The following is a 19,862-nucleotide window of genomic DNA, read 5'->3' as shown; positions in this document are numbered from 1 at the left end:
AAAGAGACCGACAAGATGTACTTAACACCAGTGATGATCAGTGCAGATGACTACTGGACTAGCCACTGCCTTATCCGCTCCACCCTGTCATCCATCTTCACCAGAAAAGAAGGTTGCAGAAAAAGCAGAGCTGCCCGAAGCTCAGCCTCCAACGACTGACTGATACCACCTCTCGTCAACAGTTCCAGGCCATTCTCAGTACATCAATGCCCAAGCAGTATAACAGATGATATTGAAAGCCACTGGGATATGCTCAGGACTGCAATAACTGGCACCTATAAAACCACTCAATGGCATAAGATGAGGAATCACCAAGATTGGTTTAATGAGAATGACCTGGAAATCCAATGGTTAATCAGCATCAAGAGGCAAGCCTTTATCGTCTACCATCTGGCAGAATCATATCAACTGCCAAGATAAAGGAGCTGCCCATGCAAGAGCAACGTCAGCCATGCAAAGCCATGTCAGGGAATTGAAGAACCAGTGGTGGACAAAGAAGGCCCTTGAGATCCAGCACCTTCCAGACTCTGGGGATACCAGAGGCTTCTTGGATGCTACTAAAGCTGTGGTGGCTAACCATGTGCCACGGAGAGAAATGTGTATACAGGTTTTCATTCCAGCCAGACTCCACACCAGGTGATTTCACTAATTAGCAACCCTTCAACCAAAGAGGAACAATGTATCAGGGAAATCACCTGGTGTGGAGTCGGGTTGGAATGAAAACCTGCATATACACGGCTCTCCATGGCATATCGTTAGCCACCCCTGTACTAAAGCAATATGACAGTCCCAGGCACCGCTGTCTAAACCCCCTTCAGTCCAAAGATGGGCACATTACTGCTTACAGATGAATCAATCAAAGAATCAGAATCAAGAAGTGGAAAGAGCCCTACCAGGACCATTTAAACTGGGACTGTGGCCCTGAGATGGATGTTCTTCAACATCTCCTTCAACAATGCAAAAAGGAGGATATGGCAGTACCACCTAATCTAAGAGAAGTCTAGGATGCAATCAGGAAGATGAAAATCAACAAGGCTGCTTTTCCTGATGGAGTACCGGCAGAAGTACTGAGGGCAGGTGGACCTACACTCCTCAGACATATCCATCCCCTGCTACTTAAAATATAGGAAAAAGAGGACATCCCTGCACAACTTAGGGATGCACTCATTGTCTCTATCTTTAAGAAAGGGAACAAAGCTGAGTGCAGAAACTACCATGGCATTTCCCTGCTTTCTACTACAGGGAAAGCTCTGGCTAGGGTCTAAGCCAACAGACTCCTTCCAATATCAGAGGAAATTTTCATCCTAACAGAGGCACCATGGACATGATTTTTACTGCTCACCATCTCCAAGAAAAAGCACAAGAACACAATTAACCGTTGTACATGGCCTTTATAGACGTAACCAAGATTTTCGATTCCATAAACTGCCAGCCCCTTTTGCTAGTTCTGTCAAAAATAGGCTACCGTGACAACTATATCATAGTACTTTCACTACTACATGACTGTCAGCTAGAGTACTCGGCAGTTATGGAGACGAGACAGATTCCTTCAAGGCCCCCCACACAGGAGTTAAACAAGGCTGTGTCATTGCCCCGACCCTGTTCTCTGTCTTTATTGCCACCATCCTCCACCTCACGAGACCCAATCTGCCTCAGGGAGTCAAAATCATGTACAGGACTGATGGGAATCTTCTGAATATTAACAGATCCAGAGCTAAAGGTAAAACCACCAACCCATCCATCATAGAGCTGCAGTATGCTGATGACAACACCTTAGTGTCCCTTGCAGAAGAGGAACTGTAGAGCCTACTGGATGCTTTTGCAAAGGCATGCAAGCAGTTTGGCCTGACCATTAACATACAAAAGACCCATATCCTCTACCAAACCCCATCCAACAGAAATATGCCTTCTCTGCCCCATCCATCTCTGCAGACAACACCAGACTCAAAAACGTGGAACGATTCCCATGTCTTGGTAGCCTTCTCACCTCCAAAGCCAACATTGATATCAAAATACACCATCGTCTCAGTTGTGCCAGCAGAACCTTCTCAAGATTGAATAAAATGAGTTTTTACATTACATTACATCCATTTAGCCGACGCTTTTATCCAAAGCGACTTACAATAAGTGCATTTAACGTAGGAAATCAGGAGATCTACTAGTCATCAGAAGTCATAAGTGCATTTTCTCTCTAAACAAGCATCTAAGCAAAACCAGTGCTAAAGTAAAAGTGCAAGAAAGAGATTTTTTAAATGAGTGAATACAATAAGTGCTAAGAGCAAGTAACAGGGTAGTAGTTCTTGAAGAGGTGAGTTTTCAACCTGCACCGAAAGATGAGCAGCGACTCCGCTGTTTTTAAAACAACGACCTTCAGGCCAGAACAAAAAATCTGGTGTACAAAGTGGTAGTGCCTCTATAATGGCAAAATTTAGACTTGCACTTTTGTTGAACTTCTGCTATTAGAAACCACTTTGGGCCACGACCTATATCCAAACGCAAACGAAGAACTGGTCTGGACTGGCTCTCTACCTAAGGTGTAACCATGAGACATTCTGTTTCCCTTTCTCCCTTTCTTGTTTTCTGTGTATAAACATGGCTGTGGGAGTATCCCTCTTTGAGCTTCTCTGACAGACTGCATAGCACTCTGTTATGACGTTGCTCCCTCTTGCAAGAATTAAATTCAGAAAGACAACTCTGCCTCATTTGTCTATTTCGATTCTCACCAGAGACCTTGCAAAGACAATATGTTTTTTTTTCTACAACACTACCCACCCGACTGTATGGGTCAGAAACGTCGACCACATATGCCAGGCACCTGAAGGCACTTGAAGCATACCAACAGTGGTGCCTCAGGAACATCCTGAAGATCAGCTGGGAGGATAAGGGTGCCAACTGCAGCATCCTCGAGGAGGCCAACATGCCTACTATAACTGCCACCATCACACAACATCAGCTAAGATGGACTGGCCATGTCCTCCGCATGCATGTCTGACTCTCGCCACCTGAAACAAGTCCTTTACTCTCAGCAAGTGACAGGACACTGTGCCCCAGGAGGACAAAAGAAGTGATACACAGATAATATCAAGGCCCACATTAAAAGGTTTGGCATCGACCTTAACATCTGGGAATAAGCAGCAAAAAACAGGGAGACCTGGAGACCGGCTGTCCATGAGGGTGCTGCGCACTTCAATCATGTCCTCCATCATGCTGCTGAAAAAACAAGCACAGACTCAGAAAGGAGGGTGTTACCAGAAATACCCAAACCACATCCTCAACCACTCCGTCACACCCTTACCCACATTGCCCCAAACTATCCAGCTCCAGGATCGGTCTCTACGCCCACCTAAAGTCCAAAGAGGACAGTCATACTCGACCCTGAGTGAACACCGATGATTGTGTGTATGTGTATGTGTGTGTGTGTGTGTGTGTGTGTGTGTGTATGTGTCATCATCGTCATCAGCGGTCTCTCGGGGTCCAATATGACTCCTAGGGGGATACCTGTGTGTGACAGCGTTTTCCGCGGAGAGGCTGATGCACCGGCAGCCGCCACACGGTCATTGGCAGGGGGTGGCCAGAGTCCAATGGCTTGGAGAACCAAGACAATTGAGAACCACCCTCTGTTGCAACCTTCATCTGCCTTCACTGCCGTTGTGACCTGTAAACATCTTCGGCAGGTTTGCCGTTGAGGTCTTTGTTAGCTCACGCTTCATTTGGAGCCTCCTGCTTGACCTATCCGCCTTGGGTGACCCTACCAGGAGCCAAGCTCCAGATGGCACAGCTCTTGGGATCCTTGGTACATGCAAGCTTCTCCACCATGGCAAGGTGGTGATCCAGGAGTGTGTGTGTGTGTGTGTGTGTGTGTGTGTGTGTGTGTGTGTGTGTGTGTGTGTGTGTGTGTGTGTGTGTGTGTTTGTTTTCTGTTACGTACTGCAGATACACGTGTAATGTTTTTTTCTGTCCTGTTTGTACACGTGTTATGTCTTTTATCTGTCCTTTCTCTCTTGTCTTATATGTCTCTCCGGAGCTCATTATCTAATTACCCATCATCCCCAGTTACATTAGTGATTCTGGCAGACTGTCACCACAGTTGTTTACATGTCTTAGAACAGACCAATGTATACAATATCTCTCTCTCACACACACACACACACACACACTGTCACACACAAACAGAATCCATTACTCTTGGCTGGGGCTTTGAGAATTGGAGAACCTCCTAATGAGGACTCAAGACAGCTGTTGCTGTTCCAATTTGGTCGTCTGTCTGTATACCTAGCAGATGATGGATCATACGGATAATACCCCGAGGAATCTGAAGTAAGCGGAAGATCGTCGCTATATTTGCTGCTCTGGTTGTATGGGTTTGAGTCTGCTGTGGTCCCACTGTGCTGTGTTGTGTACTCACGGTCATGAAAGAAATATTTGGGAAATACACGATCAGGATATTGATCCTTGGCAACACTTACTGTTTGTCAGTCTGTTTTTTTTCCAATTTGTTGTAATGTTTTGTCATTTATAAGATGTATAATGTGTGTGTGTGTTCTCTAGGTGACTGTGTGAAACAGACTGTGCAGAGTCATGGTATCAGAGGACTCTACAGAGGCCTCAGCTCTCTTGTTTATGGATCCATACCCAAATCAGCAGTCAGGTAGGTTCCCATTATAAACACCTTAAATGTAGAAAAGTGACAAGTGTATGCACAAACACACACATTCAGACACTTGCCGTCGTTTACATTTATGTAAAGAAGGAAGAGTCGTTCGAGATCCCGTCAATGTTTGGACGTGGTTAAACCAGTTGTTAGTAGACCACTGGAAGTCGGTCATTTGCCCAAGAGGGCCATCTGTATGTGCGTTTCCATAGGAAACCCTCACACCGAATAATTTCACTAATTAATACACCATTAACCAGACGGGGGAAACTAAACAGTGAACCCGGCTGTTGTGGTGTTGGCTTATGATGCAAATCTGCAAATGGCCGCCAGGAGAAACACTGCTTGTAGACCCTGTGAAACTCAAACCCATAGGAGGGTGTGTATCAGAAACTTGGGTTTGAACTCTATATGTATTCCACTTTGTTGACTTAATTCTCTCCCAACTGGTTTTACTGCGGAAATGACAGACGCGTGTGTGTGTGTGTGTGCGCGCGCACATGTATTTTTACACTTGTGAGGACCTTCTTTGACTACTTTCATTCCCTAACCCTGACATTAGCCTAGTCCTGATTCTAACCCCTAACCCTGACATTAGCCTAGTCCTGGTTCTAACCCCTAACCCTGACATTAGCCTAGTCCTGAGTCTAACCCCTAACCCTGACATTAGCCTAGTCCTGATTCTAACCCCTAACCCTGACATTACCCTAGTCCTGAGTCTAACCCCTAACCCTCAGCCTAGTTCCTAACCCTGAAATAAACCCTTGCAGAAGTGGAAACTATCCAGAATGTCCCCACGTTGCAAAAATATCCTCACTCTTACGATTAAAAACACAAAGTGGTGGCGTCCAGGTGGCGTGGTGGTCAACTCCATTGCCTACCAACATGGGGATCGCCGGTTAGAATCCCCGTGTTACCTCTGGCTTAGTCGGGTGTCCCTACAGACACAATTTGCCGTGTCTGCGGGTGGGAAGCCGGATGTGGGTATGTGTCCTGGTTGCTGCACTAACGCCTCCTCTGGTCGGTCTGGATGCCTGTTGGGGGGGACTGGGGGGAATAGCATGGTCCTCCCACGCGCTACAACCCCCTGGTGAAACTCCTCACTGTCAGGTGAAAAGAAGCGGCTGGCGACTCCACATGTATCGGAGGAGGCGTGTGGTAGTCTGCAGCCCTCCCCGGATCAGCAGAGGGGGTGGAGCAGCGACCGGGACAGCTCGGAAGGGTGGGGTAATTGGCCGGATACAAGTGGGGAGAAGGGGGGGGGGCACCACAAACTGGTCCTCACAAATATATACGAGAACACACACACACACACACAAATGACGTACATACATAATACATATTGCACACATGAATATAAATAAATAATAAATACAACTTTGTGTATGAGTTCATATAGACACCGTGCAGCTTTGCACAACATTTAAAGCACCAAGATGAAATGAAGTGAGCCATCCTGGCCCAGTTCAATTGATATGCAGTTGGAAACGTCTACCTGGAACCACTACACACAGTCCAATTATTTCAATCCATTACCCACAATGCAAGGCATAAATGCCACAGTCCGTTTCTGTTGAAATTGTGTTATTTTTTTCACAGCGGTGACATTTATCCAGACATGCACGCATAGTTGCACATGCACATATGCACGCATACATTTATGGACACACACCGCACACGTAGCACGATTGCCTTTGGTATTCCTCTCTTCTTGTGTGTGTGCGTTTTTGTACATTTGTGAATGTGTTTGTGTGTGCGTATGTGTGTCTTATGCTAGAGGGTAGAGGCTGTCTGCAGAGCGAAGAGACGGGTCCATTCAGGCGGAGCAAAGCTGCCACTCAACCTCAAGAGGGGTCGCAATAGGGATTCAAAGGGGACGATGTGTGTGTGCGTGTGTGTGTGTGTGTGTGTGTGTGTGTGTGTGTGAGTCAGCCCTTATTACTCTTTGCAGCGGGGGAACTAAAACGGCTTTTTTTCTGTTTGTGCGTCATCCCACGGCAGGGTATCGCCGAAGACACACGGGCAGGTCTTGGGACTAGGTCCCGTCATCTGTCTCCTGCTGACTTCTAGTAGCCACACAAAGGACGGCGTGTTTGAATTGCCGGTTTATATTGTTGCTCTACAGTAAAATCAGATGAGAAGTATATAAAAATGGAACAGGAAAGTGGTGGAGAGATGGAAAGATGAGGGCAGGGTGTCCGGGTACTGTGGCGGTCTGTTCCGTTGCCAAGGCTCAGCATTTTCGGTTTTTATTTTTCAAAGCCATCCAGCATGCCGAATTTCGCCACAAGAGGACGCTGTTACATAACCTCACACGAACAAGAACAACTTTCGGATCCGTGGAAACATAAAATCTGGGTGAAAGTAAGTTTAAAAATCTGGGTATTTTTCTGTGAAAATCGGTAAAAACCGAAAACACTGAGCCGTGTCCGTTGCCTACCAGCACGGGGATCGCCGGATCGAATCCCCGTGCTACTTCCAGCTTGGTCGGGTGTCTCTGCAGACGCAATTGGCCGTGTCTGCGGGTGGGAAGCCGGATGTGGGTATGTGTCCTGGTCGCTGAAGTAGCGCCTCCTCTGATTGGTCGGACCGCCTGTTCAGGGGGGGAGGGGGAACTGTGGAGAATAGCGTGATCCTCCCACGCGCTACGTCCCCCTGGTGAAACTTCTCACTGTCAGGTGAAAAGAAGCAGCTGGCAACTCCACAAGTATCAGACTCCCCGACCGTCCAGAGGAAGCGCTAGTGCACCGACCAGGACACACACCCACATCCGGCTTCCCACCCGCAGACATGGCCAATTGTGTCCGTAGGGATGCCTGACCAAGCCGGAGGTAACACGGGGATTCGAACCAGCAATCCCCGTGTTGGCTGGCAACGACTAGACCCCTAGGCTACCCGGACGCCCCGCTCTTATCTTTTTTATCACCATTTCCAATCTGTCCTTTTCCCGTTGCCTCCATCTTTCTTCCCCGCCCTGTTTTATCATCCATCCCTTCCTCTCTCATCCATCTCCCCACAGTGGTGCTCTCTCTCTCTCTCTCTCTCTCTCTCTCTCTCTCTCTCTCTCTCTCTCTCTCTCTCTCTCTCTCTCTCTTCCTGTATCCCATAAACTGATTGCCTCTGCCCTGTAGTGCGCCATTCAGTCTGGCGGAGGCTTGACGTATTAGGGAGCCGCTGACCTTTCTCCCCCTTGCCCATCCCTCCACCACACCTCCTTCATCTCTCTTTCCTCTCCCTCTCCCCACCCGCCCATCACGGGGACCGACCTTGTAGAAAGAGTGCCTCTAATGGCGTATGGGGCGTTGTTCCTCCTCCTCCTCCTCCTCCAGGAGTGACTCATCCCCACTCTGTGGCTGTTGGCCCGAGCACGGATGGGTCGTATTTTAAGCCATAAAGTTGAGACTGCTCGTTAGGTCGTTAGACAGAAAAATTGGAGAATTGAACTGGCGACAGCAGGCCCTCGCAGCAGCCCATTTTTGTCTGGCCGGGAGGTTGTCGAGAGCGGTATTTGTTTCTTCTTGCAGGGTTGGTGGTTAAACGTGCTGTCACTTCCCATCGGTGCAACCAAGTTATGGGAAAGCGCTCCAGTTATTTGGGCAGAATAGAAATTTGTGGGGCTAATTTTTCTTTTTTCTAAACGGGTCATTATAAACGTTTTGGCCAGACTTGGTATTGACTTAACGGTTTTGCAGTGAGGGGGTTATGGGGTAGCAGAGACGGGTGGATGTAGTTTTTATTCACGCTCACGTATGTTTGGCAATGGTAGGCAGTTAATTGTAATGAAACTGCCATTCAAACGAGAGAGAGAGAGAGAGAGAGAGAGAGAGAGAGAGAGAGAGAGAGAGAGAGAGAGAGAGAGAGAGAGAGAGAGAGAGAGAACACCAAATCCAATGCTCTATCAAACCACAGTAAACTACCCTACTTATTGGGTGAAGACAGAGCTGTACTATATAGCCTTCTTTTTTTTTGGGCCCCCCCCCTTTCTGCCCAGTTGTACTCGTCCAATTACTCCACTCTTCCAAGCCGTCCCGGTCGCTGCTCCACCCCCCTCTGCTGATCCGGGGAGGGCTGCAGACTACCACATGCCTCCGCTGATACATGTGGAGTCGCCAGCTGCTTCTTTTCACCTGACAGTGAGGAGTTTCACCAGGAGGCGTAGCGCATGGGAGGATCACGCTATTCTTCCCAGTTGCCCCTCCCCCCTGAACAGGCGCCCCAACCGACCAGAGGAGGTGCTAGTGCAGCGACCAGGACACTTGCCACATCCGGCTTCCCACCCGCAGACACAGCCAGTTGTGTCTGTAGGGACGCCGACCAAGCCAGAGGTAACAGGGGGATTCAAACCGGCGATCCCCATATTGGTAGGCAGCGCAATAGATCGCTATGCTACCCGGACACCTAGAGAGCTGTACTATAGCTGCACAATATGTTCTCACTTGCTACCATCTGAGGTACACTGAAAGATACACACATTCACACACATATTTCATACTTTTTACACAAAGAAGCCCAAGACCACACACACACACACACACACACACACACACACTCACACACTCGAGCCCACAGAGACTCAAAAATGCACATGCACGCATGCAGATACAGTCGTCCTAACTGTCCTACTGCTTTAAATAAAATGAAATTAATAATAATAACAATGATTAAATAACAAATAAGTATTACTGGTAACTAATTACAAAACTGGTGTTTAATACTGCACCTGTCTGTGTTCTGAGTTCTTGTATCTGTCCATGTATAAGTACATGTTGGGTGTATGTTCTGAGCTCTTGGATCTGTCCATGTATATGTACATGTTGGGTGTATGTTCTGAGTTCTTGGATCTGTCCATGTATATGTACATGTTGGGTGTATGTTCTGAGCTCTTGGATCTGTTCATGTATATGTACATGTTGGGTGTATGTTCTGAGCTCTTGGATCTGTCCATGTATATGTACATGTTGGGTGTATGTTCTGAGCTCTTGTTGTGTTTGTAATGACTGCTTTGGCAATGCAAGTCCCTATTTGTCATGCCAATAAAGCACTTGTGAATTTGGGAGGGAGCGAGGTGGTTTCCTAAGTACCAATAATAATAATAATAATAATAATAACAATGAGTTTGTACCAGAGAAAAAGACCGAGCTAGAAAAAAAAACGTTTTTGCAGGAAAAACGGGATAAAACCCATTCGTTAAGACTTGCATGCTGTCAGAAACATTAAGACGGCAGATGAGACACAACTGCTCTCACAAAAAAAAAAAAAAAGCCATTCATCAGTCTTAATTGACCTTCCTCTTCCTCCTGTTTTCTCTTCTCCTCTCCTCTCTTAAGGGGTTGTTAGGTGTATCGTGCCCTGCCATCACCACAATTGAGTCTTCTATAAATAGCCCTTCTTGCCGAGGACCCACCAGGACATCTTTTAACTGATTACAGTCATGCTCACCCCCCCTCCCCGGCTTCCATGGCAACTGTTGCTGGGCACTCATTTTGTTACTGAGCCATAATAAAGAAAGCCTTGCAGTTTTTTCCGCACTTTCCGGCAGTTTGTTTCTCCCAGACCGTGTCTCGCCCCGCGGGGTTTCCGTGCGTCTCCTTCCACTTCCCCTAATGACGAAGCCCCTTCATACGCGTGCGGCGGCTGATGCGGAGGAATCCGGCGGTGCGGCGCACTCGGTGCCCTTCCTTCCTGCTGATTCTGTTCCGTTCTCACTCGACGCTCCTCATGCCGTCACACGTGGACGTGCCGTTGGTAGATGGGACTTTTCCAAACGTGTCAGTTGTATAATCATGTCTAGTAGTCGCCCTTCAAAGAGAGTTGAGTTAGTTCATCTGGACACAATGTGTCATCATCATCCTCTAAGTGACCTCTTCAGTCTCAACTGACTGCAGGTGTCCCCACCCTTACAAACAATACAGTGGCATAATGACCCCAACCAACGACCGGTTTCATATGCAAATTGCCGTGACCATTAACTAGTGTTACAGTGGTCATGTGTACTGTTCACAGGGGGTTGGGGAATAGTTGTAATCACAGCATTGTAAGATGGTGACAGATGTACTCTTAGCCCCCCCCCCCCCCCGGTTCAGGGATGGTTGTTCCCTCTTCACATAGATGGCCTCTTTGACTCCGCGTTCAAACCATCGTTCCCCCCTATCAAGGATGTGCAACATCTGGGCGTCCGGGTAGCGTAGCAGTCTATTCTGTTGCCTACTAACACGGTACCGCCAGGTCGAATCCCCGTGTTACCTCTGGCTTGGTTGGGCGTTCCTACAGACACAATTGGCCGTGTCTGTGGGTGGGAAGTCGGATGCAGGTATTTATCCTGGTCACTGCACTAGTGCCTCCTCTGGTCGGTCAGGGTATTTGAGGTGGAGCAGCGACCGGGATGCTCAAAAAAAAAAAAGAAGAGTGGGGCAATTGGCTAGATACAACTGGGGAGAAAAAGGGGGAAAATGGGGAAAAAAGGGGGGGGATGTGCAACATCCTCATCCTTGAAAGACTGTCCTGACGTGTTAGCTCTCCTGTGAACACTATATTGCTCTGTTTGTGCCGGGGGACCTGATCCTTGGGGTGGACCAGTTTCTTTCGCAGCGTGTTTTGGGGTTTGAAAGCAACTGAGATGCGGGGTTTGGAAAATACGTGTCTCAACTGTTCTGACACCCCCACCACATACAGAATCGCCACTGGTTTACGCTTAGACAGCTGTTGGTCCATCTCCTCTCTTGGATCGGCTGGTGCACTGTTTGGGCGTCTTCCTGGCTTTGACAAACACCCAGTAAGGATAACCACACTTAGCCAGGGTCTGTTTAATGTGGGATTTCTCCCCTTCTTCCCCGGCCGCTGTGTCGGTGGGGACGTTGTCAGCTCGGTGGTACAGCATTCTGATGACTCCTAGTTTGTGCTTCAGCGGATGATGAGAATCAAACCTTGAGTACTGATCAGTATGTGTTGGTTTACAGTAAACATCAACAATCAAATGTCCCCCATCACCAATTGACATTTCACAGTGTAAGAAGGCTGACCTGCCATTTTTCACATCCTCCCTGGTGAACTTGATGTGGTTGTCCACAGAGTTAACGTGGTCTCTGAAATGTGGTGGCTCCTGAGATTTAATTTCATCATCTGTCACCATCTTACAATTCTGTCTGGCCAGCTTTCTGTCTCTTCTTGATTTGTTTAAAGGACCAAAGAATCAACTACACTCTTATTGACAGAAATGAGCTTGTCTCATCAATATACTTTTGGCAATTCTGGATGTTGAGTAGGTTCAAGTTTTCAGTCACATAAATCCATTCATTCATTCATTCATTATCCAAACCGCTTATCCTGCTCTCAGGGTTGCGGGTATGCTGGAGCCTATCCCAGCTGTCAGTCATTTATTATAATTCATATGCACATACAGAAATCATTTATTGTAGTTCATATGCATATGGGGAGACAATTCAATTAAAGAATTAACATTGCTATAAAAAAACGAGTTAATGATTTGAATGATAAATCTTCCACAGTGGATGTGAACAGCCCAAACCATGAATCTGATGCAGTAATACCCGGCTGGCTGTGTTCTTCCTCTCAGGTTTGGTGTGTTTGAGCTTCTCAGTAACTCTGTGAGGGACGAGACAGGCCGGCTGGACAGCACCAAAGGCCTGCTGTGTGGGCTGGGAGCTGGGGTGATGGAGGCTATCGTGGTGGTGTGCCCCATGGAAACCATCAAGGTAGTGTACTACCAACCGGGTCTGCAGTCAGATGTTCTGTTCAGTTCCCTTTTACCGTCATGCACTCCAGTATTAGCTCGCAAGGCACATCAATACATCCCTTGGCAATGTGTGTGCAATTAGCATATTTAATACACAAACACCATATGGTTGCTTTACTGAAATAATGTGCCGCATCAAATCCACCCTCTCTGAAATGCTTCTCGTCTTTCATAATTATCCAAACAAAAGAAATGAGCCGAAATCTTTTGCTCTAGGATCCCGATGCAGTAGCCAGAAGTTGAAATATCTTTTAAGAAAATAAATGAATGTAAGAAAAACTACATACAGGAAAGCAATAATGTATGCTTGATGATAATCAGTTTTTCCTTTCATTTACGTTCTTACTGTAAAGTGCGTTTATTCTCGTATTAATGCTGTTTTTGTTGCAAAGTGCGTCGGGACGTCTCGGTGTGGAAATGCATTTTAAATGAACTCTGACTTGACTCTAGAGCACATATTTCAGACCACCATGTTAAATTACATTAAAGGGTGAACTGATTACCAAGTTTAAAGGGAATATTTAAACAGGCCTAAAGTATTCTGCCGAGTCTGGAAGATTGGCTGTCAATCATACAGGATCGTTGCTTGAAATGATTTGCCGGGCGAGATGGTACGGTCGTTGACCGTTTTGACTGTCTTTGTAGTAGGTGAACCTTGGCACGGTCAGACCAAAAACAAGAGCTGTTATCATAAGTATGACTGCGCTGTCATTTGTTGCAAAGATAAAGCCGCCCTCACTCGGTTTCGAAGTTAATGATCATCCTGTTCTATCTCCCAAGGTTAAGTTTATCCATGACCAGACGTCAGCCAACCCCAAGTACAGGGGCTTCTTCCATGGAGTCCGAGAGATCGTACGGACGCAAGGTAAAGCATGGGAAAGTTAAATATTGGGCTGTATGTATATAATGTTATTTTTTGCAGCCAATATTTGTGTTAACGTTGATGGCTTGGCTGAGGCTCGACTTGTCCTCAGGCGTCAAATTTGCGTCAACTGTTGAGCTCACGTCAGGAAGGGCCTGAACATATTGAGTTCTAGAGTTTTTCTGACATCTACTGTTCACATAGGGTACTGCAGTTGAAATTATGCTGTTAAAGGGCTAGTTCTAATTTTTTCAAGTCTATCCCTGTCTGTGAATGTTCTCATTCATCCAGGTCATGGTTATCCAAAGGAATTGAATCGAGTGCAACTGGACTTGGTATATGCAAGTCTATCCCTATTTTATACTTAATTTCATTTTCACTGTAATCTAGAATTTTCTTCATACTGTGGACATGCAGCTCCAGCTTTCTATCTACAGTTTAATGCAGTTAATGATGGACAAATCCACAATCCCTGTTCAGCCTAAGCTAACATGGTGCTACAGCAGCCTGTCATGTAAAATTCAAGTGGTCATTTTAAAAATGTTAAACATTTTTTTGTGGTATGTTACAGTAGTTTCCTACTGTGTGACTCCCTGCAACTAACCTACAAGCCATTTCTGACAGGAGTCAGTCTGCCATGGCACAGCAAAGCAAACACCGAGTGAATTTTGCAGTAAAATCTGATGTAAATTTATATAATGACTGTTAGAATTCACTATGATAGATTGTTGTGGCATCATGTTGGCTCTGGGTGAACTGTGTTTTTTTTGTTGTTGCACTGAACAAGGATTGTGGATTTGCCCCCCCCCCCCCATTACTGTATTAAGCTCTAGATGGCAAGCTGAAGCTGCGTGTCCAGCATATAGAAATGATGGATGGATGACCTAAAATAAAACCTATGTGCTACATGAGTAGTGAGTATGAAATAGGGATGGACTTAAAAAAATCGGAACTATTCCTTTAATTTAAGTTATACTATACATGGTGACGTGTACTAATAACCCCTTTGGCTCTGCTTTTTCCTGCACGAGCAGGTTTGAGGGGGACGTACCAGGGCCTCACTGCCACCGTCCTCAAACAAGGCTCCAACCAGGCGATCCGTTTCTATGTCATGACCTCTCTCAGAAACTGGTACAAAGGTAGCTGTGTTTTGTGTATTTAAATGTATGAGTGCTTGTGTGTTTTATCTGTTTTTAGCCACACTTGAACAAAAATCAGCAATGAGTTACAGACAAGGAAAAGAGGATGAAATTGGCTAACATTGCCAGGTTTGATTGCTTACTGAAAGTCTTATGAATTTGTTGTAAGTGCAGCATCCAGTGTGTCTGCATGTCCTAGAGAGCTTCCCAGTAAGTGGCGGTGCCTTCTGTCAGAAGGATTACACATCTTGGAAGTTCAGCTCCAGTCACACAAATGTAGTGGCACCAACCTGGTTCTTTAAAGAATAGTACCGAGTGCTGCTTAAGACCCATTCGCGCCTCAACCCTCTCATTCCAGAGCAGCTGACAGTTTCTACCAGGCCATACCCGCTTACATATGGTCATAGGAAAGAATTTTTGTAATTATGGCAAGATTTCTAAGGAGAAATTGAACATAAGGTCAACCTATTTTCACATGTTTCTCTTAGACTAACAGAATGCAAAAAATTCACACACAAAAAAGTGAACAGGCGTCAATAACACTTAATGGAATATTTTGTCAGTTAGAGACGTCTTTGAATGTACAAATGTTGAGGGCAGCCATGAAAATAATGTCTAGGGTAAAAGCCAGTCTTTTGCTGGAGAAGTTGCACACACACCTAGGTTTGCAATTATTATTATTATTCAGGCTGCCGGGCCTTGTGACTGGGGCTCCCTCTTGTGGTGGTTTTGAAAATTTCTGTTCAATTCACGCTACCTCATGGATGGTGAAAGAGTGGGTTTCAGATGCTAACCAACCTGTTTAGTTCTTCATGACCAGGATTGATCTTGTGGGGAACTGGTTGAGCATCTAGCCCTGTGACTCCGGTTTACTCTGGTGTTGTGCCTCACCCATCAGGCGATAACCCCGACAAGGCCATTAATCCTTTGGTGACCGGGCTGTTTGGAGCGGTAGCCGGAGCGGCCAGTGTGTTTGGGAACACGCCCCTGGATGTCATTAAGACCAGGATGCAGGTACAGAACATAACATAACATAACCTGATAAGTGGCTTAAAGCAATTGATGAACAGTTAGCTTATCTTACTTTGCCCACTTATCAAAATAACATTATCTCTGTTTTTTAAGGGTCTGGAGGCACATAAATATAAAGGAACAGTCGACTGTGCTGTTAAAATCCTAAAACACGAGGGTTTATCTGCGTGAGTACACATCTCTATCTATCTATCTGTCTATCTATCTATTTATCTTAGCAATACTGGATTCTGGCTTTGTCTTAACGTTTTGCTTAAAACTCTGAACTCAACAGTTCAGAATAGAGTTCATAATTTGAACTGTGGCCGAAAAGCATTGTAGTAAATGTCATTAATCAAACGAATGTCAATAAAAAAAAGTTTGGGTTCAGCCTTCGTGTTAAGTTTTTTTTTCTCCTTGGGATAAGTTCAGCCATATTTTAATTCTTGGTCAACTGAAAGAACAAGTAGACACTGAAAATTAAATCTCAGTTATAGCCAAGTGAAGAATTAGTAATGCTTTTCTCTTGTTGCCTGCTATATCAGGCCAGCTCTTCCCCAATAGCCTGCCTAGTGACTAAAATGATCAATTAACATTTGTAACCCAACCTTTGAAAGCAGAGTCATTATTCCTCTATATAGACTAGGCCCAGAGGTGTAAAAACCCGGTCCAGAAAGTAAAAACCCTAACCGTGTCTTTACTCCATCCATGTATTAAACCAGCTGATTTGGGAAACTAGTCAGTGCAATCTGATGGTTTAGTACATGGGTGGAGTAAAGACATGGTTAAGGTTTTTACTTTCTGGACCGGGTAGGCCTATCCCACTGTTGTCTCAGACATGGATAGACATAGAAAAACATGACTCTGGTCTCTACCTTTTTTTATCCAAAATATTAAAACTCATCTTACTCTTCTGTCTTTATCTGTCTTCATGTCTGCCTGGCTGCCTGTCTGTCTGTCTATCTGTCTGCCTGCATGTCTGTCTGTCTGTCTGCCTGTCTGTCTGCATGTTGTCTGTCTGCCTGCCTGCATGTTTGACGGTCTCTGTCTGTATGCCTGTCTGTCTGTATGCCTGTGCCTCCCCATCTCGCTTCAGGTTTTATAAGGGGACTGTTCCTCGGCTTGGTCGTGTGTGTCTGGATGTGGCCATAGTCTTCATCATCTACGAGGAGGTGGTGAAGATCTTGAATGCTGTGTGGAAGACGGACTGAGACAGAACTGCCAAAAGGAGGGCCGCCGTTTCCTGCCCGGCCCGCGGGCACAGATCCAAGCTCGGCGCACCTTGTCGTTATAACGTAACCTTAAGCCACGAGGTGGTGAAACACAAAACTGAACTTAGATCAGTGTCCTCACACAACTTTGTATGCTAACCGGGTAGTCAGAGAACCCACACAGAGAGCCTGCAGAAACGAATGCAACCTAAACATAGTGAGCGTAGTGTGTCTGTATTAGTGTTGTCCCTGCCAGAGATGTGCTGCGTGCACAAGTTAGCCGATACTCGGCACTAACGCACCTGAGATAACGTTCCCCCACCGGGTCAGGGTTATGAAACCAGATTTTATTTGTATGTTTACTCATTCGCAGCTGTTGTGACGTTAATTCCAAGCGTGCAGGTGTGTTGTCCTGAGTTAGCGCTGCTCTCGTTCTATTTGTGTTCGTGCCTCATGTGGCTTATGGAAGAGCGAAGAGCCAGTTCACACCGACATCGTCTGCAGGAACCTCCATAACTAACACTAAGCCTTTAACAAAGATGACTTGTTTTTATGATATGCCAATTATTTTTATATAATTCAGATTCCAATTTAGTTTACTACCAACATTGTAGTTATATTGTAAAGTATATGTTTTGAAGATGGGTATTATTTCTGTGCCAGGTGCCAAACCAATTCTACCAGTCAGTTGTGCAGAGCGGGGGTGTTGTGAGGACGGGCCAATGATGTTAATGATGGGAGAGAAAATAGTATTATATATGATTCAGATCACTTTGGGGTGGGGGGGATACTTTATTAATTATTTATTTGTTGAATGTTGAATATTTATATCGGAGACCGTTTGCTGTTCAGCGTTACATATCTTAATGAGGTTTGGGTGCTAAAGTGTTTTCTTGAACATTTTAAGGGGGAAAAAAAACCCCAACTTCCTGTATCGTTGGCTGTGATTGTTAAGTAATGCCGCAGCAACTCCGCCGTACAGTCCACTTTGTCACGTCAGTGCTACTATTCCAGCCCACGTCACCTTGTCGCCGCTGGCTCATTAGCCCGCCGTGTCATGACACAGCCGTGTGTTATAACACACAACACCTGGCTGTGGCGCAGCTTCCCATGTCGAGGTCAGCTTGCAAGCTGCATGGCTCTCCATTCCACATACATTACATACATTCCTGAAGCTTTTCTCGTCAGCCTGTTTAAAGCCCACGTTCGTCTTGTTTTACTTTGTGTTTTTCTGTGAGATTGTTTGTAATCACAGAGAAGCTGTGTTGTGTAACTGCTTCGCTCACGTGCCTATGCCATCCTGTTCTTTGGTGATTGTTAACGCTTGCTTGAATGTTTACCATCGATTTTAACTGAGGTCCAATTGTGATGTGTTTTTATAACAACCAGTTGTTCTGTGTTGTGTGTGTTCTGTGCCACCACCATGGGGGTGTGACGAGCCCTGGTACACATCCTGCTGTGAAGATCGTTGTAGAGTAATGGAGGGTCGTTCCCCCTGGTGGTGAAGTGTGTCACTGTTAGGGGTTGGTTTATGGTTTTTCTTCAGAAATGTTTGCGCAAATTCCTGTGAGATGATAAATGGTACGGACATGTGATTTTTTTTTTTTTTTTTGGCCATTGATTGGAAGTTGTGTGCAAGTGCTACCCAAGAAATGACCCCAATCGGCCTGATGGGGGCGCTATGATTAAAGATTAACTTTCAAAAGTCATAACTCCTAAGTCTGAATTACACAAAACATGGTACAGACATCCATATATCTTTTTCTTTCCTTTTTTTGCATTTTAAGAAGGTATAAGACATTATAAAACAATACAGGAGTTACAGAGCATAAAAAAGAAACATAAAAAGTGAAAAAAGTAGTAAATAAAATATCAGGTCACAGGATACAGTTGAATAAATTTAAGTCAGAGGATACGTCATTACAACATTGGAACAGCGACCGGGTACCACACACATTCCTGTATATAGTCAAGTCAATTTTATTTGTATAGCCCAATATTGCAAATTACCCATGTATAAACATGGGTAATAATATTATCTTATCACATCTAACGGGGGTCATTAGAGATATTATGTGTTGTATACCTCACCCATTTCCTCCCTCTTCCTACAAAGATATGAACTTGATTTCTAATTCTCGTGGTTATATATTTCCATTCCATTTCATTTACAAGATCCTTCCATCTGGAGTCAAGTTCGTTTAACCAATGTCTTGTAATTTGTTTATTGCTACCCTTATTATTAGGAGCAAGTGAGAATCTTTCTTCTTGATCTCCTCAGGTATTAACCCCTAGCAGTAGGACGAGTGGGTGTTATTTAGAGAAATACCAAAGCTGTTTTAACAGCTTTAGTAAGAATTAGTAGAATGTAGTTGAGAATTTTGTTTCGACTCCACAGGATCCATCCATCCATCATCTGTCCTCACTACAAATGTGCCTCAAATCCACTGAAGTCCGCCCGACTAGATTTTCCGCATTTTGAATGTTATAAAAATAATTTTTTTCACATCTCCTAAACCGTTGGCCCCCTTGATACCAAATTTGCTGTGGCTAATTATTGGACCAAGCTTGTCTAAAGTTGTATAAATCTTGCTGATATCTTATTTAGCTTTCAAGATATTAACCACTAAACTTCAAAAGGGGCGTGGCTCAGCGCATAAATACGCCAAAGTCAACAACTGTTGGGCCAATCATCACAGAACCTGCAGGATATCCACGTAAGTACCCGAAATATACCCTGAACGTTTCATTCAAATCAATCAATAGGGGGCGCTACAAATGCAAAATGGGCGTGGCATAACGAATCAGCCTGTAAGTCAAAAGTGTCTAATTGTTGCAAAACTTGCAGGATATGTTTTATAACAATGTTGAATCACGTGTGTAAACTATTTTGAAACCAGTCAATAGGGGGCACCACCAGTTCTAAACTCATGCATGGGCCTGGCGCAAATTTGGCCCTACATCAATGACAGTTTGCCTTACACATCGCCAAACTTGGTGGGTATTTTCAATTAAGCTGTTGAAGTTTTCATCTCCTAACAGTCTGTGTTGGTTTGAACCCTGGAGTCAGTGCTTGTGGCTATATTTTTATGTTGCCGTTGCTTTCTCTCTGGGTGGCCAAACGAAATGCCCTGTGCTCCCCACTTCCAAACAAACATGTCACTGTTAACACAAACTGCAATCGGTGTATGTCCTGTGCTGTGCATGCATGCGGTACTATGTGGATTTTCTAACA

At 45.2% G+C, this 19,862-nt stretch overlaps 1 protein-coding gene across 1 annotated transcript in view; it reads left to right on the top strand.

Annotated features, from left to right (window-relative positions):
* Positions 1 to 18,330, top strand: part of si:dkey-178e17.1 (tricarboxylate transport protein B, mitochondrial) — a 29,069-nt gene extending 10,739 nt beyond the window's left edge. Inside the window, exons 3-9 of the mRNA XM_056281867.1 lie at positions 4,549 to 4,648; positions 12,225 to 12,363; positions 13,185 to 13,269; positions 14,301 to 14,405; positions 15,304 to 15,419; positions 15,531 to 15,604; positions 16,513 to 18,330. Of these exons, the coding sequence (XP_056137842.1) occupies positions 4,549 to 4,648; positions 12,225 to 12,363; positions 13,185 to 13,269; positions 14,301 to 14,405; positions 15,304 to 15,419; positions 15,531 to 15,604; positions 16,513 to 16,627 (734 nt within the window). The 3' untranslated portion in view covers positions 16,628 to 18,330. The remainder of the gene's footprint in view (positions 1 to 4,548; positions 4,649 to 12,224; positions 12,364 to 13,184; positions 13,270 to 14,300; positions 14,406 to 15,303; positions 15,420 to 15,530; positions 15,605 to 16,512) is intronic.
* Positions 18,331 to 19,862: the final 1,532 nt, after the last annotated feature.

Source organism: Lampris incognitus, chromosome 1, assembly GCF_029633865.1.
Source record: "Lampris incognitus isolate fLamInc1 chromosome 1, fLamInc1.hap2, whole genome shotgun sequence".
NCBI lineage: Eukaryota > Metazoa > Chordata > Actinopteri > Lampriformes > Lampridae > Lampris > Lampris incognitus.
Note: the sequence above shows the minus strand (reverse complement) of the source record. Positions and strands in the feature narration are given on the sequence as shown.